We start from the raw sequence: 25,786 nt of genomic DNA on the forward strand, positions 1-25,786 counted from the left end.
CCTAGGCCCGCCGCTCGCAGATTGTATGGTATCTGCAGCCATTTGGAGCACAGCCACGGGGGGGATCTGCCTGCACCTCCATACCAGCAGGTTTCTGGAGGTCCAGATGGCGTCCTTGATGGCGGCGAGAGTGAGCCAGTCCCTGGCAAAGTCGTTCCGATGCCTCCTCGACCGACTCACCCCGTAAAGCACGTACTGTGCATCAGGGACCTCTCATGCTGGCAAGTCCGGGAACTTTCCTAGTTGTTCGGCCATTGTCCACAAGACCTTGGCAGCGCTGCACTCACAAAAAAGGTGCCTCACCGACTCCTGGGCGCCACAGCCAGGTCGAGGGCACGTCGATCCAACCAAGTGTAGTACACAGCTTTGTTTTGACATCTACGCTCTGAGCCCTGCAAGCGTGTTATGAGTAGCGTGGTGGTACCTTTCACAGGCACGGTTTGGGATGAAAGTTATTATTAAAGCTTTGAAAACGTTCTCGGTGTACCGTCTTTCTTCGTAAATATGTGTAACCATGTATAATATGTATTTGCAACTGTATATTTTTGTCATGTATTTATTTGTATTTATTTTGGACACATGTTCTGATTGGTCTTGCACTGACCAATTAAAAAGAAGGGGCGTAACAGACACGGGGGACTATGGGAATTAGCAACCAGTAAAGGTGAGTGTTTGTGGACACCGCAGACAAAGGTGCATAGATATTTTTCCCACCCTTACATTTGGAAATATACACTTTTTTTCCTTGGATTACTTTGAACTGGTACCTGGACTTTGCAGGTCTGCATCAAATAATAAGAACCGGTATCGTTTTCCATGTGATCATGGCCTTTTGGCTGAGAGTAAGTGTCCCGGACCTTTGTAGCGTATTATGAACTGACCGATAACGGATAATGGATAATGATTTATGAACAAGCTAAATAACCCTTAAAACCCCTAAACCCCCTGGAGTATACCGATATTTGTAAGGTTGGCCATGTGTAACTAGACTATAATGGCGTATTAGGTGGTTTCTTGTGAGCCCCCTTAGCAAGACTTTGATGCTAGGTCCTTAGCTTGGCCTTGTTGTTTTTGGACTGTGGCTTTGATGCTATGTCAGTCCTTAGCTTGGCCTTTGCCATGATCTTTGATTTTTGCAATCCAGAGATGGAATAAGAGCTTGCTCTGTCCACTCCACGCATCGGCCCGGTATTGCAGTACCTCCGGGAACGGTGCATTCGCAATGATCGCAGCAAGGCTTTAGGGCTAGGACCTTAGCTTGGCCTTTTGGCTGAGAGTAAGTGTCCCGGCTCCTAGGCTTTGTAGCGTATTATGAACTGACCGATAACGGATAATGGATAATGAATAACGAAGATAGAACAATAACCCTTAAAAACCCCTTTTGGCTGAGAGTAAGTGTCCCGGCTCCTAGGCTTTGTAGCGTATTATGAACTGACCGATAACGGATAATGGATAATGAATAACGAAGATAGATCAATAACCCTTAAAACCCCCCCCCCCCGGTTTGCGGTTGATGGTGGACGCATCAGGTTAGCACTGCTCGTTCTATGCGTTTATACTGTCATTGGCGTCGGTTTTAAGAGTATTGTTAATTATTAATTTTACAATTCTAACCATTTTAACATAGTTAGAAGTAAAGCAGCCGAGTCCTGCCATGGCCGGGCATTATACCGGCGGGCGGAGACGTAACTGCGTGAGATTCTTGCTCAAAGATGTTGTGGCAATTTCGGAAGGAATGTCAAGGACGGATTTTATTAACAAGTTTGTTGAAAAGATTCTGAAGTTTAAAAAGGAGGAGGTACATGCTGTCATAAAAATGACTTCTGGCAAAGGCTTTGATGTGAGTTTTGAAACGGCAGCTCTTTATCAAGAGTTTTGGAATCGCTTTGAGGGAGTGAGGTCCCAGTTTTCAGGATTTACAGTGGAGAAGCTGACTGATAATACTAACAAGATTGTCGTTGTTAGAATGTTTAGTGAAATGATCAGTGCTGATGACGTCTGTTATTGGTTGAGTAGATACTGCTCAGTAAAATGCCAGGCTATGAAGGTGAGGTGTGAGAAAGGCTATTGGAATGGTGCCTGGAGGGTACCAGTCCAACTACGGCAAGATCCTCAGGGCTTTCAGGGAATGAAACAAATTCCGTCGACTATATTCCTGGGGGAAAACCGTGGCTTTATCCACTATCAAGGGCAACCGAAACTCTGTCGCAAATGTGGTGAGCATGGGCATCTGGCTGAGGTATGTGATCGAATTTTTTGTGGAAAGTGCAGAACAATTGGACATTCCTTTGAGGAATGTAGCAATAGCAGAAAATGCAATCTCTGTGGAGAAACGAATCACCTCTTTAGAAACTGCCCGAATTCGTTTGCTAACAAATTGAAAGCTAGGAAGGCAGTTAACAAAGACAACAAAGACAATGAAATGATGTCAGACAACATAGATAATGAAATGATTAAATGTCACAAAGACAATGAAGTGAATAAAGATAACAAAGACAATGAAATTAATAAAGTCATGGAAATACAAAATGAAAATGAACAAGAAATTAATGAAGTTATAGAAATACCCAATGAAGATGAACAGGAAATGAATAAAGTTATGGAAATACCCAATGAAATTGATCAAGAAATGCACAAAGAAATTGGACAAGACAAACAAATTGAAAAAACAGATGTACCTACCAAACCCCCTGGAGCAGAGACCAGAGAATCAAAATTGAAACAGGAAGAACCTGGAAATTCTGATTCGATTTCTCATAAAATACCTGAATTTGGACATGACAAACGAATAGAAAAAGCAACTGCCACTCCGAAAACACATATTAATCAGGAAGGGCCTGGAAGAGAGTTCAAATTAGCAAATTTGTTTGCTACGCCATTGCCGGGATTTGGAGAAGTCAAACAAATCGAAAAGGCGAATGACTCTCCAAAAACCCATACGGGCACTGGAAAGAGGAGTAAAAGTAAGACAAAATTGGGAGTGGTGAAAAAACCAGAAACAAAGATAAGAGATTTAGAAGAAAGCCGATTGCCGGTGAATAAGCCCACAAGGGAACTGTATGAAGTTGAGACGGAGGAAGTCGGGGAGGGAAAAAATCTGACCCTTAGTGGGCAAGGAAGTAAGAGACCCTTTGATAGGTCCTCTGGCTCACCCCCTAACCCAGAAAAAAGGGGAAGACCTGGAACCACAGACAGAGAGTCAGAGGGTCCCAGAGTTTTCCCCGGTGAGTCTCAAAATGAGGTACTACTCTTAAGTGATGTGTCTGACACAGGTGACACTCTCGATGATCTCGATGATCACCAAAGAATGGACTCAGATCCCCCGGTTTTGTCTAACTAGTTTAAATACTTTAACAACAATTATGAACATTACATTCTCTACTATCAATGTGAGAAGTGTGAGATCAAAGGTTAAGGCTCACAGTGTTTTATCGTTCTTAAAAACTATCAGAACGGATGTGTTTTTACTACAGGAATGCTGCATCCCCTTTCTAAAAAATTATAAACAGTGGGAAGAGATTTGGCCATATCCGTCATTATGGAGTGGCTCGAATGAAAACCGTAACGATGGGGTAGCCATTTTAATAAACAACCCTCAACTCATCATAAAGGGGAGTACTGTGATAAGAGACGGACGCGCAATCTTAGCAAGACTTTCTTATATAGGGAATGATTTTAACCTCATTAACATATACGGCCATGCCGACAGACAACTCAGGTACGAACTTTTAGAGGACATCCAGTCGCATATGCTAGGCCATCAACCACTAATCGTGGGAGGAGATTTTAATTGCATCCTAAGTAGGAAGGATAGAAAGAGGAATGATGAGGAGTTTAAAGTAGATAAAACATCAACTTTATTACAAGACATGTGCCGGACATTTAAACTGGTGGACTGTTTCAAATCCATACATCCAGGAGAGGAGGGCTTCACCTGGTTCAGTAGTGACAATGCCAGAGCCTCTCGAATAGACTACATATTTACGAGGGGTTTAGCACAGAGTGATGCAAGATTAATTCCAGTTTTTTTTTCGGATCACTTGCTACTGTCCTGCTCTTTCTCATTTCCTTCAGGTATGACTGTTGGGAAGGGTTTGTGGAAGTTAAACTGCTCCCTGCTGGAGGATGAGGCTCTAGCCGCACAATACAGGGAGCTGTACAAAGACTGGCAGACCCTTCAAGACTCGTATGATTCACGAGCACAATGGTGGGAAATGACAAAGAAACGAACACAGACCTTTTTTAAAAATGCAGGGAAAAACAAGAAACTCAAAGAGATGAAACGCATGTCGGGACTACAAAGAAGACTCCAACGCTATTTCATCCTAACAGAAAAGGGGATGGACTTTAATGATGAAATCAAAGAGATCAAACAAGAACTAAACGCTTTGGCGGAAATAAAGAGCAAAGGCATCATAATAAGAAGCAGAGAAAGAGAAATAGAAGAAGGGGAAAAATGTACACGCTACTTTTTTAAAAAAATTATGGGCAAAAATGAGGGGATTTTTAAACTTCAAAACGAAAACGGGCAAATAACAAAGGAATGTAGTGAAATAACCAGATTGGTCGAAGACTACTACAAAAAATTATTTGAAAAGAAAGAAACATATGAGAATGAAATGGGGCATGTATTAGATCATATTTCAAGATCAGTGCGTCAAGACCCCTTTTTAACATCGGACTTTACCCAAGACCAACTGAATGATTGCATAAAGACTATGAAAAAAGGCAAATCACCCGGGGAGGACGGACTCAACCTCGAATTTTACCGGACTTTTTGGGATATTTTAGCACCAGATCTGTTAACTGTTTTTAACGAATTTTCCAGTCGAGACCATATGCCAGACAGTTTCAGAATCGGGATAGTTACTCTATTGCACAAAAAAGGAGACAAAATTGACTTAAAAAACTGGCGACCCATAACGCTTTTAAACGTGGACTGTAAAATTTTCAGCAAGCTTCTAGCAACACGAATGTCTGTTGTCTTGGGAGACTTGGTTGATCCAGACCAAACCTGTGCCATTGTGGGAAGGAAGATCAGCGACAGTCTCATGCTGATCCGTGACACCATTTGTTATGCAAGAGACAGAAACATGCGACTAGCGGTCCTAAACCTAGACTTTGAAAAAGCCTTTGATCGAGTCTCGCACCAATACCTCTTCAGGGTATTGCAAAAATGTGGTTTTCCCCAAAAATACATCAATTGGGTAGGACTGCTATACCGAGACATCTACAGCAAATTCATGATTAACGGGAATTTATCGGAAGCAATCGAGATCAACTGCGGTGTACGTCAAGGTTGCCCTATGTCTCCCCTTCTCTATGTTCTTTGCATTGAACCTTTGGCACAAATGTTAAGAAAAGATAGATTTGTCGAAGGCATCAATATCCCAGGAAGTGGGGGACAAATTACCAAGTGTGTTTTGTACATGGATGATTTTAATATTTTGTGTACTGACCGCGCATCTGTTGAAAGAGCCCTTGACTTGACTGACCTGTTTGGGAGGGCGTCTGGGTCAAGGCTAAATAGAGAAAAATCACAAGTGAAGTTTTATGGAATGTGGAAAGAGACAGAAAAGGCAGGACTCCCGCTGACGGTGTTAAAGACAGACCAGAAAATCCTAGGGATAAAGTTCAATGCGGATGGAGGAGGCGAGACCAACTGGGATGACGTGACAAGGAAAGTTAAGCAAAAACTTGTTTTTTGGTCACTAAGAAAACTGACAATAGAGGGGAAGGTCCTAATCATCAAAGCGATCATCCTCCCAATGCTTTTGTCAATCAGTTTAATTTTTATGCCTAAAAGAAACGTGCTGTTACAAATGGACCGAGCCATCTTTCGCTTTGTCTGGGGCTCAAAGTGGGAAAGGATAAAAAGAGATACAATGAAAAAGAAAAAGGAAAAAGGGGGGAAAGGAGTGCCTGACCTCCAGCTTTTCCTGGGAAGCAAATATGTCTCTCTCCACTTCCAAAACGCTGTGGGCCCACCCAACAACCCGAAAAGTCAAGCAATGACCCGTTTTTGGATGGGCTCATATTTGCGGAAGCTAAAGCTTGTACCAGACAATCGTTTGATTCCAGTTTCGTTTAACTTGCCACCAACACATCTCTTTATCCGGGATTTTTTGAAGAAGTTTGATTTGGAAACACAGGAGTGTCGCACTTTGCAAAACCACAGGGCCCTTATTGCTATTGTGCAAGAGCGAGCTACAGTAAGCCCTGTGCGGGGGCTTGCGTTTGGCGAATCCACAGCGGTTTGGAGCGGCGTCAATCGTCCTGCCCTCCCAGGCAGACTGCGGGACTTGTCATGGATGGTGGCTCGTGAGGTTCTCCCAGTCGGGGCTGTGGTGCACCGCCGAGGAATGTCGGCGACTTCGACGTGCCCTCGACCTGGCTGTGGCGCCCAGGAGTCGGTGAGGCACCTTTTTTGTGAGTGCAGCGCTGCCAAGGTCTTGTGGACAATGGCTGAACAACTAGGAGGGTTCCCGGACTTGCCGGCAGGAGGGGTCACTGATGCACAGTGCGTGCTTTGCGGGGTGAGTCGGTCGAGGAGGGATCGGAACGACTTTGCCAGGGACTGGCTCACTCTCGCCGCCATCAAGGACGCCATCTGGACCTCCAGAAACCTGCTGGTATGGAGGTGCAGGCAGATCCCCCCCGTGGCTGTGCTCCAAATGGCTGCAGATACCATACAATCTGCGAGCGGCGGGCCTAGGACGCAGCCATAAAGAAGACTCGTCTGTACCCACCCGGAGGGGGGAGCCGGAGCTACACTGTGGGAGTCCCGGCAGCAACGGCCTGGGTTGTGGAACCCAGAAGGGAGAGGACCCACGCAGAATGGAAAGGACCCACACAGAGGACTGGAAGAATGCTGCTTGGGAGGGTGGGATGGCAGAGCTATGCCCTTGCACAATAGTATTGCCTTTTACACGCTGGTTAACTACTGTAACTCTGAAATTGTTTAATTGATGTTGAAAATGTCAGGAAAAAATGTTAAAACGTCATATCGTCACGTCATATTGTCAAATATAAAAAAAATGTGAATATGCTTGATGGCTGTGTTTTTGCTGCTGTTGGTGTCGGTGGATTTGTTCAGACCGAGGACAATCGACTTTGGCCTGGACGGATCTATTGACACTAACAAAGATGTTATATAATGAAATTGTGAATATGTTTGATTTTCGAGAAGGTTTGTTCAAACCTCACTTTGTGTTTGCTGTTAAAAACGTAATATTGGAATATAATATTGTGAATGTGCTTAATTGCTGTTGAGATTGTCATGATTGTTTTCTGTTTTTAGTGTCAATAAATTTGTTCAAACCAAAAAAATCCCGGTATAGTAGTACCTCCGGGAACGATGCCAACTGTGGTTCAAGAATTGTGTACTATCCATGTCGTTGGACCGAGTACTTTAGCTTGGCCAAAAGCATCCTTTGATTTTTGTATTTCGGAGATGGAATATGAGCTTGCTCTGTCCACTCCACGCATCGGCCTGGTATTGCAGTACCTCCGGGAACGGTGCATTCGCAATGATCGCAGCATGGCTTTAGGACTAGGACCTTAGCTTGGCCTTTTGGCTGAGAGTAAGTGTCCCGGCTCCTAGGCTTTGTAGCGTATTATGAACTGACCGATAACGGATAATGGATAATGAATAACGAAGATAGATCAATAACCCTTAAAACCCCCCCCCCTAGGCTTTGTAGCGTATTATGAACTGACCGATAATAGATAATGAATAACGAAGATAGATCAATAACCCTTAAAAACCCCATATATCGGTCCGGAATTGCAGTACCTCTAAGAACGGTGCAATTATGGACTGTTAGTTCTTGCTAGCAAGGCTTTGATGCTAGGTCCTTCTTGGCCGAGTGGCCCTTTGCCATGATTTTTGATTTTTGCACTCTGGAGATGGAATAAGAGCTTGTTCTGTCCACTCCACGCATCGGCCCGGTATTGCAGTACCTCCGGGAACAGTGCATTCGCAATGACCGCAGCAAGGCTTTAGGGCTAGGATCTTAGCTTGGCCTTTTGGCTGAGAGTAAGTGTCCCGGCTCCTAGGCTTTGTAGCGTATTATGAACTGACCGATAACGGATAATGGATAATGAATAACGAAGATAGATCAATAACCCTTTAAAACCCCCTCATCATATTTTTGTTTGTCCGCGGTGTACGTGTCCCACCAAAGATCCACATTCACGCTGGACTGGATGATGAGGTTTTTATTATTACAGTTTCTGCAAATGGATGAGTCACAACATTAGCTTTTTCTGCTGGGTCTGAACCCTTTGATCTCTTTGTAGTACTCTGGTGTCAATAAATTTGTTCAAACAAAAACTGATTGCTAGGACCTTAACTTGGCCTTAAGAGCTTGCTCTGTCCACTCCATGCATCGGCCCGGTATTGCAGTACCTCCGGGAACGGTGCATTCGCAATGATCGCAACAAGGCTTTAGGGCTAGGACCTTAGCTTAGCCTTTTGACTGAGAGTAAGTGTCCCGGCTCCCAGGCTTTGTAGCATATAATGAACTGACTGATAACGGATAATGGATAATGAATAACGAAGATAGATCAATAACCCTTAAAAACCCCATGTGATGATCAAGAAGTGTTGGCGACCAATGATCGCAGCAAGGCTTTAGGGCTAGGACCTTAGCTTGGCCTTTTGGCTGAGAGTAAGTGTCCCGGCTCCTAGGCTTTGTAGCGTATTATGAACTGACCGATAATGGATAATGGATAATGAATAACGAGGATAGAACAATAACCCTTAAAAACCCCCGTAGGTCTAGTGGACAATGGCCAAACAACTAGGAAAGTTCCCGGACTTGCCAGCAGGAGAGGACCCTGATGCACAGTACATGCTTTACGGGGTGAGTCGGTCGAGGAGGCCTCGGAACGACTTTGCCAGGGACTGGCTCACTCTCGCCGCCATCAAGGATGCCATCTGGACCTCCAGAAACCTGCTGGTATGGAGGTGCAGGCAGATCCCCCCCGTGGCTGTGCTCCAAATGGCTGCAGATACCATACAATCTGCGAGCGGCGGGCCTAGGACGCAGCCATAAAGAAGACTCGTCTGCACCCACCCGGAGGGGGGAGCCGGAGCTACACTGTGGGAGTCCCGGCAGCAACGGCCTGGGTTGTGGAACCCAGAAGGGAGAGGACCCACGCAGAAGGGAAAGGACCCACACAGAGGACTGGAAGAATGCTGCTTGGGAGGGTGGGATGGCAGAGCTATGCCCTTGCACAATAGTATTGCTTTTTACACGCTGGTTAACTACTGTTAAAAGAAAATAACTCTGAAATTGTTTAATTGATGTTGAAAATGTCAGGAAAAAATGTTAAAACGTCATATCGTCACGTCATATTGTCAAAATATAAAAATTGTGAATATGCTTGATGGCTGTGTTTTGCTGCTGTTGGTGTCAGTGGATTTGTTCAGACCGAGGACAATCGACTTTGGCCTGGACGGATCTATTGACACTAACAAAGATGTTATATAATGAAATTGTGAATATGCTTGATTGCTAATAAGATTTTCGAGAAGGGTTGTTCAAACCTCACTTTGTGTTTGCTGTTAAAAACGTCATATTGGAATATAATATTGTGAATGTGCTTAATTGCTGTTGAGATTGTCATGATTGTTTTCTGTTATTAGTGTCAATAAATTTGTTCAAAAAAAAATAAAAAAAAAATTGGAAACATACCGTACTTGAAGGATGCCGACTGTGATTCCAGGTCTGTGCACTAATTTGTGTACTGATGCTAGGTCCTTAGCTTGGCCTTTGGGCCGAGAGTTTACGGCTTATGATGCTAGGACCTTAATTTGGCCTTAGATTTTTGCAATCCGGAGATGGAATAAGAGCTTGCTCTGTCCACTCCTCGCATCAGCCCGGTATTGCAGTACTTCCGGGAACGGTGCATTCGCAATGATCGCAGCAATGCTTTAGGGCTAGGACCTTAGCTTGGCCTTTTGGCTGAGAGTAAGTGTCCCGGCTCCTAGGCTTTGTAGCGTATTATGAACTGACCGATAACGGATAATGGATAATGAATAACGAAGATAGATCAATAACCCTTAAAACTCCCCCCCCCCCAAGGCATTAGGGCTAGGACCTTAGCTTGGCCTTTTGGCTGAGAGTAAGTGTCCCGGCTCCTAGGCTTTGTAGCGTATTATGAACTGACCGATAACGGATAATCTATAATGAATAGCGAAGATAGAACAATAACCCTTAATAAGCCCCCCCCCTCCTCCCTCCCTCCCAAACAGACTACGAGACTTGTCATGGATGGTGGCTCATGAAGTTCTCCCAGTCAGAGCCGTAATGCACCACCGAGGAATGTCAGCGACTTCGACGTGCCCTCGACCTGGCTGTGGTGCCCAGGAGTCGGTGAGGCACCTTTTTTGTGAGTGCAGCGCTGCCCAGGTCTTGTGGACAATGGCCGACCAACTAGGAAAGTTCCCGGACTTGCCAGCAGGGGAGGTCCCTGATGCACAGTACGTGCTTTACGGGGTGAGTCGGTCGAGGAGGCCTCGGAACGACTTTGCCAGGGACTGGCTCACTCTCGCCGCCATCAAGGACGCCATCTGGACCTCCAGAAACCTGCTGGTATGGAGGTGCAGGCAGATCCCCCCCGTGGCTGTGCTCCAAATGGCTGCAGATACCATACAATCTGCGAGCGGCGGGCCTAGGACGCAGCCATAAAGAAGACTCGTCTGCACCCACCCGGAGGGGGGAGCCGGAGCTACACTGTGGGAGTCCCGGCAGCAACGGCCTGGGTTGTGGAACCCAGAAGGGAGAGGACCCACGAAGAAGGGAGAGGACCCACACAGAGGACTGGAAGAATGCTGCTTGGGAGGGTGGGATGGCAGAGCTATGCCCTTGCACAATAGTATTGCCTTTTACACGCTGGTTAACTACTGTTAAAAGAAAATAACTCTGAAATTGTTTAATTGATGTTGAAAATGTCAGGAAAAAATGTTAAAACGTCATATCGTCACGTCATATTGTCAGATATAAAAAAAATGTGAATATGCTTGATGGCTGTTGAGATTGTCGTGTTTGTTTTGCTGCTGTTGGTGTCGGTGGATTTGTTCAGACCGAGGACAATCGACTTTGGCCTGGACGGATCTATTGACACTAACAAAGATGTTATATAATGAAATTGTGAATATGCTTGATTGCTAATAAGATTTTCGAGAAGGTTTGTTCAAACCTCACTTTGTGTTTGCTGTTAAAAACGTAATATTGGAATATAATATTGTGAATGTGCTTAATTGCTGTTGAGATTGTCATGATTGTTTTCTGTTCTTAGTGTCAATAAATTTGTTCAGACCACAGACCAAAAATAATCGACTTTGGCCTGGACGGATCTATTGACACTAACAAAGATGTTATATAATGAAATTGTGAATATGCTTGATTGCTATTAAGATTTTCGAGAAGGGTTGTTCAAACCTCACATTGTGACATTGTGCTTGCTGCTAAAAAAAGTCATATTGAAATATGATATTGTGAATGTGCTTAATTGCTGTTGAGATTGTCATGATTGTTTTTTCTGTTATTAGTGTCAATAAATTTGTTCAAACCAAAAAAAAATAATGAGAAACTAAGTATGTTGGCATGTGATGGCTGTGGTTGTTGAACTGAGTACAATTCTAGCAAGGCGACTCACTAGGTCCTTAGCTTGGCCTTTTGATTTTTGCATTCCGGAGATGGAATAAGAGCTTGCTCTGTCCACTCCACGCATCGGCCCGGTATTGCAGTACCTCCGGGAACGGTGCATTCGCAATGATCGCAACAAGGCTTTAGGGCTAGGACCTTAGCTTAGCCTTTTGGCTGAGAGTAAGTGTCCCGGCTCCTAGGCTTTGTAGCATATAATGAACTGACCGATAACGGATAATGGATAATGAATAACGAATATAGATCAATAACCCTTAAAAACCCCAAAAACCCCCGGCTTTGATGCTAGGTCCTTAGCTTGGCCTTTTAAGGGCTTTGATGCCAAGTCCTTAGCTTGGCCTTGACATTCGCAATGATCGCAACAAGGCTTTAGGGCTAGGACCTTAGCTTAGCCTTTTGGCTGAGAGTAAGTGTCCCGGCTCCTAGGCTTTGTAGCGTATAATGAACTGACCGATAACGGATAATGAATAACGAAGATAGATCAATAACCCTTAAAAACCCCAAAACCCCCCCGCATCGGCCCGGTATTGCAGTACCTCCGGGAACGGTGCATTCGCAATGATCGCAGCAAGGCTTTAGGGCTAGGACCTTAGCTTGGCCTTTTGGCTGAGAATAAGTGTCCCGGCTCCTAGGCTTTGTAGCGTATTATGAACTGACCGATAACGGATAATGGATAATGAATAACGAAGATAGATCAATAACCCTTAAAAACCCCAAAACCCCCGGAATAGGCTTTGGTGCTAGTTCCTTAGCTTGGCCAGGCTTTAGGGCTAGCTTTGCCTTTTGGCCGCACCTCTTGCCATGATCTTTGGTTTTTGCATTTCGGAGATGGAATAAGAGCTTGCTCTGTCCACTCCTCGCATCGGCCCGGTATTGCAGTACCTCCGGGAACGGTGCATTCGCAATGATCGCATCAAGGCTTTATAGGACCTTAGCTTGTCCTTTTGGCTGAGAGTAAGTGTCCCGGCTCCTAGGCTTTGTAGCGCATTATGAACTGACGGATAATGGATAATGAATAACGAAGATAGAACAATAACCCTTAAAAACCCTAAAACCCCATTCTGCACCCACCCGGAGGGGGGAGCCGGAGCTACACTGTGGGAGTCCCGGCAGCAGCGGCCTGGGTTGTGGAACCCAGAGGGGAGAGGACCCACACAGAGGACTGGAAGAATGCTGCTTGGGAGGGTTGGATGGCAGAGCTATGCTCTTGCACAATAGTATTGACTTTTACACGCTGGTTAACTACTGTTAAAAGAAAATAACTTTGTTTAATTGATGTTGAAAATGTCAGGAAAAAATGTTGAAACGTCATATCGTCACGTCATATTGTCAGATAAAAAAAAAAATTGTGAATATGCTTGATGGCTGTTGAGATTGTCGTGTTTGTTTTGCTGCTGTTGGTGTCGGTGGATTTGTTCAGACCGAGGACAATCGACTTTGGCCTGGACGGATCTATTGACACTAACAAAGATGTTATATAATGAAATTGTGAATATGCTTGATTGCTAATAAGATTTTCGAGAAGGTTTGTTCAAACCTCACTTTGTGTTTGCTGTTAAAAACGTCATATTGGAATATAATATTGTGAATGTGCTTAATTGCTGTTGAGATTGTCATGATTTTTTTTCTGTTATTAGTGTCAATAAATTTGTTCAAACAAAAAAAAAACAAAAAAATTGGAAACATACCGTACTTGAAGGATGCCGACTGTGATTCCAGGTCTGTGTACTGATGCTAGGACCTTAGCTTGGCCTTTGATCAGTGAACTGTATGCTAGGACTGTGGTTCTGGATCAGTGAACTGTATGCTAGGACCTTAGCTTGGCCTTGTAGTGAGCACAGATTTTTGCAATCTGGAGATGGAATAAGAGCTTGCTCTGTCCACTCCACGCATCGGCCCGGTATTGCAGTACCTCCGGGAACGGTGCATTCGCAATGATCGCAGCAAGGCTTTAGGGCTAGGACCTTAGCTTGGCCTTTTGGCTGAGAGTAAGAGTCCCGGTTCCTTGGCTTTGTAGCGTATTATGAACTGACCGATAACGGATAATGGATAATGAATAAGAAGATGGAACAATAACCCTTAAAAACCCCAAACCCCATTGGAGATGGAATAAGAGCTTGCTCTGCCCACTCCGCGCATCGGCCCGGTATTGCAGTACCTCCGGGAACGGTGCATTCGCAATGATCGCAACAAGGCTTTAGGGCTAGGACCTTAGCTTAGCCTTTTGGCTGAGAGTAAGTGTCCCGGCTCCTAGGCTTTGTAGCGTATAATGAACTGACCGATAACGGATAATGGATAATGAATAACAAAGATTGAACAATAACCCTTAAAAACCCCAAAACCCCATTGGCTCGCTCTTGCACAATAGCAATAAGGGCCCTGTGGTTTTGTAAAGTGTGACATTCTTGTGTTTCCAAATCAAACTACTTCAAAAAATCCCGAATAAAGAGATGTGTTGGTGGCAAGTTAAATGAAATGTAATTTGTCCCCCACTTCCTGGGATATTGATGCCTTCGACAAATCTATCTTTTCTTAACATTTGTGCCAAAGGTTCAATGCAAAGAACATAGAGAAGGGGAGACATAGGGCAACCTTGACGTACACCGCAGTTGATCTCGATTGCTTCCGATAAATTCCCGTTAATCATGAATTTGCTAATGGCTACCCCATCGTTACGGTTTTCATTCGAGCCACTCCATAATGACGGATATGGCCAAATCTCTTCCCACTGTTTATAATTTTTTAGAAAGGGGATGCAGCATTCCTGTAGTAAAAACACATCTGTTCTGATAGTTTTTAAGAACTCTAGTCTGAGAATTTTGCGAAAAAAACTGTGTCGTGAGGTTATGATGGTGGACGCATCAGGTTAGCACTGCTCGTTCTATGCGTTTATACTGTCATTGGCGTCGGTTTTAAGAGTATTGTTAATTATTAATTTTACAATTCTAACCATTTTAACATAGTTAGAAGTAAAGCAGCCGAGTCCTGCCATGGCCGGGCATTATACCGGCGGGCGGAGACGTAACTGCGTGAGATTCTTGCTCAAAGATGTTGTGGCAATTTCGGAGGGAATGTCAAGGATGGATTTTATTAACAAGTTTGTTGAAAAGATTCTGAAGTTTAAAAAGGAGGAGGTACATGCTGTCATAAAAATGACTTCTGGCAAAGGCTTTGATGTGAGTTTTGAAACGGCAGCTCTTTATCAAGAGTTTTGGAATCGCTTTGAGGGAGTGAGGTCCCAGTTTTCTGGATTTACAGTGGAGAAGCTGACTGATAATGCTAACAAGATTGTCATTGTTAGAATGTTTAGTGAAATAATCAGTGCTGATGACGTCTGTTATTGGTTGAGTAGATACTGCTCAGTAAAAGGCCAGGCTATGAAGGTGAGGTGTGAGAAAGGCTATTGGACTGGTGCCTGGAGGGTACCCGTCCAACTACGGCAAGATCCTCAGAGCTTTCAGGGACTGAAACAACTCCCGTCGACTATATTCCTGGGGGAAAACCGTGGCTTTATCCACTATCAAGGGCAACCGAAACTCTGTCGCAAATGTGGTGAGCATGGGCATCTGGCTGAGGTATGTGATCGAATTTTTTGTGGAAAGTGCAGAACAATTGGACATTCCTTTGAGGAATGTATCAATAGCAGAAAATGCAATCTCTGTGGAGAAACGAATCACCTCTTTAGAAACTGCCCGAATTCGTTTGCTAACAAATTGAAAGCTAGGAAGGCAGTTAACAAAGACAACAAAGACAATGAAATGATGTCAGACAACATAGATAATGAAATGAATAAATGTCACAAAGACAATGAAATGAATAAAGATAACAAAGACAATGAAATTAATAAAGTCATGGAAATCCAAAATGAAAATGAACAAGAAATGAATGAAGTTATGGAAATACCCATTGAATTTGATCAAGAAATGCACAAAGAAATTGGACAAGACAAACAAATTGAAAAAACAGATGTACCTACCAAAACCCCTGGAGGAGAGACCAGAGGAGAGACCAGAGAATCAAAATTGAAACAGGAAGAACCTGGAAATTCTAATTCGATTTCTCATAAAATACCTGAATTTGGACATGACAAACGAATAGAAAAAGCAAATGCCACTCCGAAAACACATATTAATCAGGAAGGGCCTGGAAGAGAGTCCAAATTAGCAAATTTGTTTGCTACGCCATTGCCGGGATTTGGAGAAGACAAACAAATCGAAAAGGCGAATGACTCTCCAAAAAGCCATACGGGCACTGGAAAGAGGGGTAAAAGTAAGACAAAATTGGGAGTGGTGAAAAAAACAGAAACAAAGATAAGAGATTTAGAAGAAAGCCGATTGCCGGTGAATAAGCCCACAAGGGAACTGTATGAAGTTGAGACGGAGGAAGTCGGAGAGGGAAAAAATCTGACCCTTTGTGGGCAGGGAAGTAAGAGACCCCTTGATAGGTCCTCTGGCTCACCCCCTAACCCAGAAAAAAGGGGAAGACCTGGAACCACAGACAGAGAGTCAGTGGGTCCCAGAGTTTTCCCCGGTGAGTCTCAAAATGAGGTACTACTCTTAAGTGATGTGTCTGACACAGGTGACACTCTCGATGATCTCGATGATCACCAAAGAATGGACTCAGATTCCCCGGTTTTGTCTAACTAGTTTAAATACTTTAACAACAATTATGAACATTACATTCTCTACTATCAATGTGAGAAGTGTGAGATCAAAGGTTAAGGCTCACAGTGTTTTATCGTTCTTAAAAACTATCAGAACAGATGTGTTTTTACTACAGGAATGCTGCATCCCCTTTCTAAAAAATTATAAACAGTAGGAAGAGATTTGGCCATATCCGTCATTATGGAGTGGCTCGAATGAAAACCGTAACGATGGGGTAGCCATTTTAATAAACAACCCTCAACTCATCATAAAGGGGAGTACTGTGATGAGAGACGGACGCGCAATCTTAGCAAGACTTTCTTATATAGGGAATGATTTTAACCTCATGATTTTAACATATACGGCCATGCCGACAGACAACTCAGGTACGAACTTTTAGAGGACATACAGTCGCATATGCTAGGCCATCAACCACTAATCGTGGGAGGAGATTTTAATTGCATCTTAAGTAGGAAGGATAGAAAGAGGACCGATGAGGAGTTTAAAGTAGATAAAACATCAACTTTATTACAAGACATGTGCCGGACATTTAAACTGGTGGACTGTTTCAAATCCATACATCCAGGAGAGGAGGGCTTCACCTGGTTCAGTAGTGACAATGCCAGAGCCTCTCGAATAGACTACATATTTACAAGGGGTTTAGCACAGAGTGATGCAAGATTAATTCCAGTTTTTTTTTCGGATCACTTGCTACTGTCTGCTCTTTCTCATTTCCTTCAGGTATGACTGTTGGGAAGGGTTTGTGGAAGTTAAACTGCTCCCTGCTGGAGGATGAGGCTCTAGCCGCACAATACAGGGAGCTGTACAAAGACTGGCAGACCCTTCAAGACTCGTATGATTCACGAGCACAATGGTGGGAAATGACAAAGAAACGAACACAGACCTTTTTTAAAAATGCAGGGAAAAACAAGAAACTTAAAGAGATGAAACGCATGTCGGGACTACAAAGAAGACTCCAACGCTATTTCATCCTAACAGAAAAGGGGATGGACTTTAATGATGAAATCAAAGAGACCAAACAAGAACTAAACGCTTTGGCGGAAATAAAGAGCAAAGGCATCATAATAAGAAGCAGAGAAAGAGAAATAGAAGAAGGGGAAAAATGTACACGCTATTTTTTTTTAAAAATTATGAGCAAAAATGAGGGGCTTTTTAAACTTCAAAACGAAAACGGGCAAATAACAAAGGAAACAGCAACAACCCGAAAAGTCAAGCAATGACCCGGTTTTGGATGGGCTCATATTTGCGGAAGCTAAAGCTTGTACCAAACAATCGTTTGATTCCAGTTTCATTTAACTTGCCACCAACACATCTCTTTATTCTGGATTTTTTAAAGAAGTTTGATTTGGAAACACAAGAATGTCACACTTTACAAAACCACAGGGCCCTTATTGCTATTGTGCAAGGGCGAGCAACAGTAAGCCCTGTGCGGGGGCTTGCGTTTGGCGAACCTACAACGGTTTGGAGCAACGTGAATCATCCTGCCCTCCCAAACAGACTACGAGACTTGTCATGGATGGTGGCTCATGAAGTTCTCCCAGTCAGAGCCGTAATGCACCACCGAGGGATGTCAGCGACTTCGACGTGCCCTCGACCTGGCTGTGGCGCCCAGGAGTCGGTGAGGCACCTTTTTTGTGAGTGCAGCGCTGCCGAGGACTTGTGGACAATGGCCGACCAACTAGGAAAGTTCCCGGACTTGCCAGCAGGGGAGGTCCCTGATGCACAGTACGTGCTTTACGGGGTGAGTCGGTCGAGGAAGTCTCGGAACGATTTTGCCAGGGACTGGCTCACTCTCGCCGCCATCAAGGACGCCATCTGGACCTCCAGAAACCTGCTGGTATGGAGGTGCAGGCAGATCCCCCCCGTGGCTGTGCTCCAAATGGCTGCAGATGCTATACAATCTGCGAGCGGCGGGCCTAGGACGAAGCCATAAAGAAGACTCGTCTGCACCCACCCGGAGGGGGGAACTGGAGCTACACTGTGGGAGTCCCGGCAGCAACGGCCTGGGTTGTGGAACCCAGAAGGGAGAGGACCCACACAGAAGGGAGAGGACCCACACAGAGGACAGGAAGAATGCTGCTTGGGAGGGTGGGATGTCAGAGCTATGCCCTTGCACAATAGTATTGCCTTTTACACGCTACTTAACTACTGTTAAAAGAAAATAACTCTGAAATTGTTTAATTGATGTTGAAAATGTCAGGAAAAAATGTTAAAACGTCATATCGTCACGTCATATTGTCAGATATAAAAAAATTGTGAATATGCTTGATGGCTGTTGAGATTGTCGTGTTTGTTTTGCTGCTGTTGGTGTCGGTGGATTTGTTCAGACCGAGGACAATCGACTTTGGCCTGGACGGATCTATTGACACTAACAAATATGTTATATAATGAAATTGTGAATATGCTTGATTGCTAATAAGATTTTCGAGAAGGGTTGTTCAAACCTCACATTGTGTTTGCTGTTAAAAACGTCATATTGGAATATAATATTGTGAATGTGCTTAATTGCTGTTGAGATTGTCATGATTGTTTTCTGTTATTAGTGTCAATAAATTTGTTCAAACCAAAAAAAATCATAATATCACGTCATATTGTCAGATATAAAAAAATTGTGAATATGCTTGATGGCTGTTGAGATTGTCGTGTTTGTTTTGCTGCTGTTAGTGTCGGTGGATTTGTTCAAACCAAAAAGAAACGGATATTGGATAAGTAATAAAGAAAATAGAACAATAACCATTAAATAATCCATCATAATAAGAAGCAGAGAAAGAGAAATAGAAGAAGGGGAAAAAAAGTACACGCTATTTTTTTTTAAAAATTATGAGCAAAAATGAGGGGCTTTTTAAACTTCAAAACGAAAACGGGCAAATAACAAAGGAAAGTAGTGAAATAACCAAATTAGTCGAAGACTACTACAAAAAATTATTTGAAAAGAAAGAAACACACGAGAATGAATCGGGGCATGTATTAGATCGTATTTCAAGATCAGTGCGTCAAGACCCCTTTTTAACATCGGACTTTACCCAAGACCAACTGAATGATTGCATAAAGACTATGAAAAAAGGCAAATCACCCGGGGAGGACGGACTCAACCTCGAATTTTACCGGACTTTTTGGGATATTTTAGCACCAGATCTGATTACTGTTTTCAACGAATTTTCCAGTCGAGACAATATGCCAGACAGTTTCAGAATAGGTATAGTTACTCTATTGCACAAAAAAGGAGACAAAATTGACTTAAAAAACTGGCGACCCATAACGCTTTTAAACGTGGACTGTAAAATTTTCAGCAAGCTTCTAGCAACACGAATGTCTGTAGTCTTGGGAGACTTGGTTGATCCAGACCAAACCTGTGCCATCGTGGGAAGGAAGATCAGCGACAGTCTCATGCTGATCCGTGACACCATTTGTTATGCGAGAGACAGAAACATGCGACTAGCGGTCCTAAACCTAGACTTTGAAAAAGCCTTTGATCGAGTCTCGCACCAATACCTGTTCAGGGTATTGCAAAAATGTGGTTTTCCCCAAAAATACATCAAGTGGGTGGGACTGCTATACCGAGACATCTACAGCAAATTCCTGATTAACGGGAATTTATCGGAAGCAATCGAGATCAACTGCGGTGTACGTCAAGGTTGCCCTATGTCTCCCCTTCTCTATGTTCTTTGCATTGAACCTTTGGCACAAATGTTAAGAAAAGATAGATTTGTCGAAGGGATCAATATCCCAGGAAGTGGGGGACAAATTACCAAGTGTGTTTTGTACATGGATGATTTTAATATTTTATGTACTGACCGCGCATCTGTTGGAAGAGCCCTTGACTTGACTGACCTGTTTGGGAGGGCGTCTGGGTCAAGGCTAAATAGAGAAAAATCACAAGTGAAGTTTTATGGAATGTGGAAAGAGACAGAAAAGGCAGGACTCCCGCTGACGGTGTTAAAGACAGACCAGAAAATCCTAGGGATAAAATTCAATGCGGATGGAGGAGGCGTGACCAACTGGGATGACGTGACAAGGAAAGTTAAGCAAAGACTTGTTTTTTGGTCACTAAGAAAACTGACAATAGAGGGGGAAGGTCCTAACCATCAAAGCGATCATCCTCCCAATGCTTTTGTCAATCAGTTTAGTTTTTATGCCCAAAAGAAACGTGCTGTTACAACTGGACCGAGCCATCTTTCGCTTTGTCTGGGGCTCAAAGTGGGAAAGGATAAAAAGAGATACAATGAAAAAGAAAAAGGAAAAAGGGGGGAAAGGAGTGCCTGACCTCCAGCTTTTCCTGGGAAGCAAATATGTCTCTCTCCACTTCCAAGGCGCTGTGGGCCCACCCAACAACCCGAAAAGTCAAGCGATGACCCGGTTTTGGATCGGCTCATATTTGCGGAAGCTAAAGCTTGTACCAAACAATCGTTTGATTCCAGTTTCATTTAACTTGCCACCAACACATCTCTTTATTCGGGATTTTTTAAAGAAGTTTGATTTGGAAACACAAGAATGTCACACTTTACAAAACCACAGGGCCCTTATTGCTATTGTGCAAGGGCGAGCAACAGTAAGCCCTGTGCGGGGGCTTGCGTTTGGCGAACCTACAACGGTTTGGAGCAACGTGAATCATCCTGCCCTCCCAAACAGACTACGAGACTTGTCATGGATGGTGGCTCATGAAGTTCTCCCAGTCAGAGCCGTAATGCACCACCGAGGGATGTCAGCGACTTCGACGTGCCCTCGACCTGGCTGTGGCGCCCAGGAATCGGTGAGGCACCTTTTTTGTGAGTGCAACGCTGCAGAGGACTTGTGGACAATGGCCGACCAACTAGGAAAGTTACCCGGACTTGCCAGCAGGGGAGGTCCCTGATGCACAGTACGTGCTTTACAGGGTGAGTCGGTCGAGTAGGTCTCGGAACGACTTTGCCAGGGACTGGCTCACTCTCGCGCCATCAAGGACGCCGTGGCTGTGCTCCAAATGGCTGCAGATACCATACAATCTGCGAGCGGCGGGCCTAGGAGCGGCGGGTCTAGGACGCAACCATAAAGAAGAATCGTCTGCACCCACCCGGAGGGGGGAACTGGAGCTACACTGTGGGGGTCCCGGCAGCAACGGCCTGTGTAGTGGAAAGTAGAAGTAAGAAGGGAAAGGACCCACACAGAGGACTGGAAGGATGCTGCTTGGGAGGGTGGGATGGCAGAGCTATGCCCTTGCACAATAGTATTACCCTTTACACGTTGGTTAACTACTGTTAAAAGATAATAACTCTGAAATTGTTTAATTGATGTTCAAAATTTCAGGAAAGAATGTTAAAACGTCATATCGTCACGTCATATTGTCAGATATAACAAAATTGTGAATATGCTTGATGGCTGAGATTGTCGTATTTGTTTTGCTGCTGTTGGTGTCGGTGGATTTGTTCAGAACAAAAACAATCGACTTTGGCCTAGACGGATCTATCAACACTAACAAAGATGTTATATAATGAAATTGTGAATATGCTTGATTGCTATTAAGATTTTCGAGAACTGTTGTTCAAACCTCACATTGTGTTTGCTGTTAAATGTCATATTGAAATATAATATTGTGAATGTGCTTAATTGCTGTTGAGATTGTCATGATTGTTTACTGTTATTAGTGTCAATAAATTTGTTCAAACCAAAAAATCTGCATGGATGACGTTGCTTGTAGCTAGCTGTCCTTTTACCCCCATAATTCCTGTTACAAATACAGACTATTACAAACTATTTTCTCCAGGCCGTAGAACAACCTTACTTGTGATTCACATCTTTTTCGGCCCATCGCAGGCTTTGTTTTGCCGCTCTTTAGCCTATGTGGGCCTGTAAATGCTAAAAAGGACCCGCCTCCTTTACCTCCTAATAACTTTAGCCAATAGTGACCGATTCAAATGATGATTGACACATTGGTTCGGAAATGAAACTCTGTTGACAAAAAGATTGACATGATGTATTTGCAAATTATTTAAATGTGATGATCAAAGAGGCCCCATTTTGTGTACTGTTACCCAATGCTAAATCTATTGCACCCTGGTCATCCTGGAAGGTGTCACGGATCGGATCGGGAGGCAGGAAGTAGGAATTTATTTGCGTAGACGTCCTCACACTTTAATTGAGAAAGAAAAGTTGTCCAAAACACAAACGGACCAGACCAAAAAACAAAATGGGTCGAACACAGGCAAAACTACAAACTAGGCATTTTCAGAATTAAACAGAACTTGCAGGAATCTCTCAGAATGTTACACCGAAGTGCAACAAAGTCCAACAAGCACAACAAGTATAACCAAGCATAAACAAGTTTCCAACAATTTTCTGGCAAGCGCAGTTCAAAAGAGAACGTTTAAGTACCCACAGGAGTAATCAGAAAATGCGAGTCAGCTGGTGTCAAGGGGCGGTGCCAGCTGGGCGCCATGGCAACCGTCCAGAACCTGACAGAAGGTGGATTACCACTTGTGAGGCCCCTTCTCAAGGTTGCTTATTTAGCTGGCTTGAGGTTTTGAGTTTTTCCTTGCCCGCATGTTGGTTTAAGATCGGGGGATGGTGTAATTGTAACCTGTGCAGTCCTTTGTGCACAAAATTGAATATTCTACAATAAAATAATCAGTGTTTGTCAAATAACAAAAAATACATACAAATATATGCTATAAACCTGCAAATATGTACTTTTTTTCTAGAAGGGGAAAAAGGCATCCTTATTGTTGAAGGGACATGAGCTATTGGAACAAGAAACAATTGCAAATCTGAAAGCAGTGACACGCATCAACATTTACATTACAGGTGTTTGTGAAATAACTTAACAATAAACAAAAACACATATAAATCATTGGCATACTCCTGCAAACATATAAGACAGTGTTTTAAAAAGTGCAAAAATAGGTATTTTTGTTGTTAAAGGAGATGACAAGAAAATAACGCAAATGTGAAAACTCAGTACGTGGTTTTAAACATAACAAGCAAAAAGTGATCACTATCGCCTTTGCTCAGTAACGCACTCACTTCCTTCTTTGAGAACTTTGCATTGCAATGTGAGCATGTCAGTAAGGATCTCAGTGATGACAGCTGCTTGCTGTGGCGTGCATGGTGTCTCTTTCTCATGATGAAGCTTGTCATTGTTTGCTGTTTACTGTTCAGACAAAAACTAGTATGAGTATTATTATTGCACAATTTACAAGGACACAACAATCACTCAGACTTTGCCAGAAAAATAAAACTTGATGCTTAATTTCAAATTTATTAACACCATTGTGTGCAAGTTGAGCTTTTTTTTCCGCACAATTCAACACTGCTTATGTCTACTCCTTTTGGGTGCATGTTTATCATGATATTGCATTGTTCAGCTGATTTTTTGTTCCATGTGTTTGGTGCAAAGTATTTGTTGTTCCCTTTTGTGAATTAATGGTTGGTACTGTTTTTTGTGCTGTACTCAAATAAACTTCATTCTTTCATTTAATTGGATTAAAAAAATATCTCGCTCTCACACACACACACACCCACACGCGCGCACGCGCAAACACACACACACACACACACACACACACACACACACACACACACACACACACACACACACACACACACAGAGCCACTAACAAGAGCAAACGCTGGCACATCAAGCGAGCGACCAGAGACTAACATTATGTTTCGGCACATAAATAAAACTTGATGCCTAAAAGTTGAGTGTTTTTATATAAAGCACAATTAAACACTACTTAAGATGATTTTACTGAAATAAAAAGTATCTCTTACACATACGCACGCAGTCATTAATCAGCTACAAAGAGAACGCTAACATCAGCTAACTACCAGAAACGAAGGTTACGTGACTTACCCTTCTACTGGGCTCCTTTTATCCTTGTCGGTTACATCATGTTTTGGTTTTGATTGCTGCCATGGTGCTCCCGTGCCAAATCACTTTCGCAAAAGCTTGCAAGTAACGCAATTATTTGTTTTGCGAAGTGTGGAGTACTCCCACACTTTTACAGACTTTGGTCGAACCGTTTTCTCCATGTCCGTCATGTTTCATGAGTTGAATTTACCATAGCCTTTGAAAATAGCGCTTTAGTTCGCACTCCAGCTCAGTCTGTCATGCTTGCCAACATGCTTGACGTCACTGGCTCCATGAGGTGCTGAGTGGCGCATAAATTGCGCTACACATCGAATCAATGAACTAATTCTTTGCCAACTTTATTAATCATCGATTTTGATTAATTTTATCGATTCGTTGTTACACTTGACCACCATCCTTCACAGACAGTCAGGTAGGTTACACTACATTCGAAAAATGCAGGAAAAAGCTGACACTTTTGGTTTTGTTGACTCTTTTTCTCCGAAAGACATTCCAAACTCCCAGGCTAGAAAAACGTTGAATAACAACTCCATATTTTACAGGCAATCAGGTAGGTTACCCAAAATCAGGTTGCTCACGCTATACCTGTAGTTGAAAATGTAAAAAACTGCTCAAAACACTTTGACTAATTATCACGTAAACCAATATGGTGACTGGCTTGCTATGGTGCTGGTGTTCTTCGTATGACGTCACAGCTCACAAAGTCAAGTCAAGGCAATTCATGTTTGTTTGTGTAGCCCTTAATGACAAGAAATCTCAAAGGGCTGTACAGACTGCAGACTATTATTACACCATCCACTGGCCTAAAACCTACATGACGGCAAGACAAAACTCCAAACCTCTGCATGAGGAAAATAAGGAAACCTTGAAAGGGACACCACATGTGGTAATCCCCCTACCAGTGTGACCAGGCTGCAATGGATTTTGCAATACACATAAAATATAGGTAATTCATAAGATATAGAATATAAGTGTGTTTTAAGCCAAATCAGTTCCACTGAGGTTGCAGATCGAATCTCAGGGGAAAGAGCATTCATTCCACAGCACTGGGGCCAAAATGGAGAACGCTCTCGAACTTGTGGATCTCTTCTTGGCTCTTGGGATCACTAGTAGACCAGCATTTTACAAGCGAAGGCTCCGAGCTGGAACATTGAACCATGAAAGAACAGTTCCTGAGAGACCAATTCCTTTTCCCAGCCGATCTAGTAAGATATATGATCCATTGTGCAAAAGGAGGAATTGTGGTCCAGCAGCAACAGTACAGTGATGAAGCACTGGAGTCCACGACACTTACACTTCTAAGTGAATCAACAGAACTCTTAAATAAAAGAAATGATGAGACACTCAATCTTTAACATACAGTATCTCGAATTAAATAAATATAGATTTCATGCAAAATCTCTGTGCTACAGATGCTGCCCTACTTACAAATGAGATACCTTCCGGACGATCGTTCGTAAATTGAATTTGCTTCAGCGCTATATTTTGTATGGAATGTATGTTTAGGTTTCTATAAGTATGTTTAAGGCTTGTAAAATTAACCTGTATGGTTTTGTACTGAAAAAAATAAACATTTAATAAAACAATATGCTCTATAAAGA

General features: G+C 43.2%; 2 protein-coding genes and 8 pseudogenes across 2 annotated transcripts; all 10 read left to right on the forward strand.

The window, feature by feature from the left end:
* The first annotated feature begins 1,102 nt into the window (after window positions 1-1,102).
* Window positions 1,103-1,222, forward strand: LOC148363475 (U2 spliceosomal RNA; annotated as a pseudogene).
* A 6,189-nt stretch (window positions 1,223-7,411) lies between these two features.
* Window positions 7,412-7,529, forward strand: LOC148363476 (U2 spliceosomal RNA; annotated as a pseudogene).
* A 299-nt stretch (window positions 7,530-7,828) lies between these two features.
* On the forward strand, window positions 7,829-7,984 carry LOC148363477 (U2 spliceosomal RNA; annotated as a pseudogene).
* Window positions 7,985-9,763: 1,779 nt separating this feature from the next.
* On the forward strand, window positions 9,764-9,923 carry LOC148363478 (U2 spliceosomal RNA; annotated as a pseudogene).
* Window positions 9,924-10,280: 357 nt separating this feature from the next.
* On the forward strand, window positions 10,281-11,036 carry LOC148363479 (uncharacterized). The gene is given in 2 exon segments (XM_088337311.1): window positions 10,281-10,705; window positions 10,707-11,036. Coding segments are annotated over 2 exon segments (648 nt in total). The 3' UTR covers window positions 10,930-11,036.
* A 584-nt stretch (window positions 11,037-11,620) lies between these two features.
* On the forward strand, window positions 11,621-11,783 carry LOC148363480 (U2 spliceosomal RNA; annotated as a pseudogene).
* Window positions 11,784-12,445: 662 nt separating this feature from the next.
* LOC148363481 (U2 spliceosomal RNA) lies at window positions 12,446-12,579 on the forward strand (annotated as a pseudogene).
* A 911-nt stretch (window positions 12,580-13,490) lies between these two features.
* LOC148363482 (U2 spliceosomal RNA) lies at window positions 13,491-13,609 on the forward strand (annotated as a pseudogene).
* A 28-nt stretch (window positions 13,610-13,637) lies between these two features.
* On the forward strand, window positions 13,638-13,855 carry LOC148363483 (U2 spliceosomal RNA; annotated as a pseudogene).
* Window positions 13,856-14,588: 733 nt separating this feature from the next.
* Window positions 14,589-22,168, forward strand: LOC148363484 (zinc finger CCHC domain-containing protein 3-like). The gene is made up of 3 exons (XM_088337312.1): window positions 14,589-15,227; window positions 17,060-17,443; window positions 22,152-22,168. Exons 1-3 carry the CDS (start codon window positions 14,666-14,668, stop codon window positions 22,166-22,168), a joined length of 963 nt encoding a protein of 320 aa, XP_088193438.1. The 5' UTR covers window positions 14,589-14,665.
* Window positions 22,169-25,786: the final 3,618 nt, after the last annotated feature.

Source organism: Urocampus carinirostris, chromosome 6 (assembly GCF_059441175.1).
Source record: "Urocampus carinirostris isolate Australia breed hairy pipefish chromosome 6, RoL_Ucar_1.0, whole genome shotgun sequence".
NCBI lineage: Eukaryota > Metazoa > Chordata > Actinopteri > Syngnathiformes > Syngnathidae > Urocampus > Urocampus carinirostris.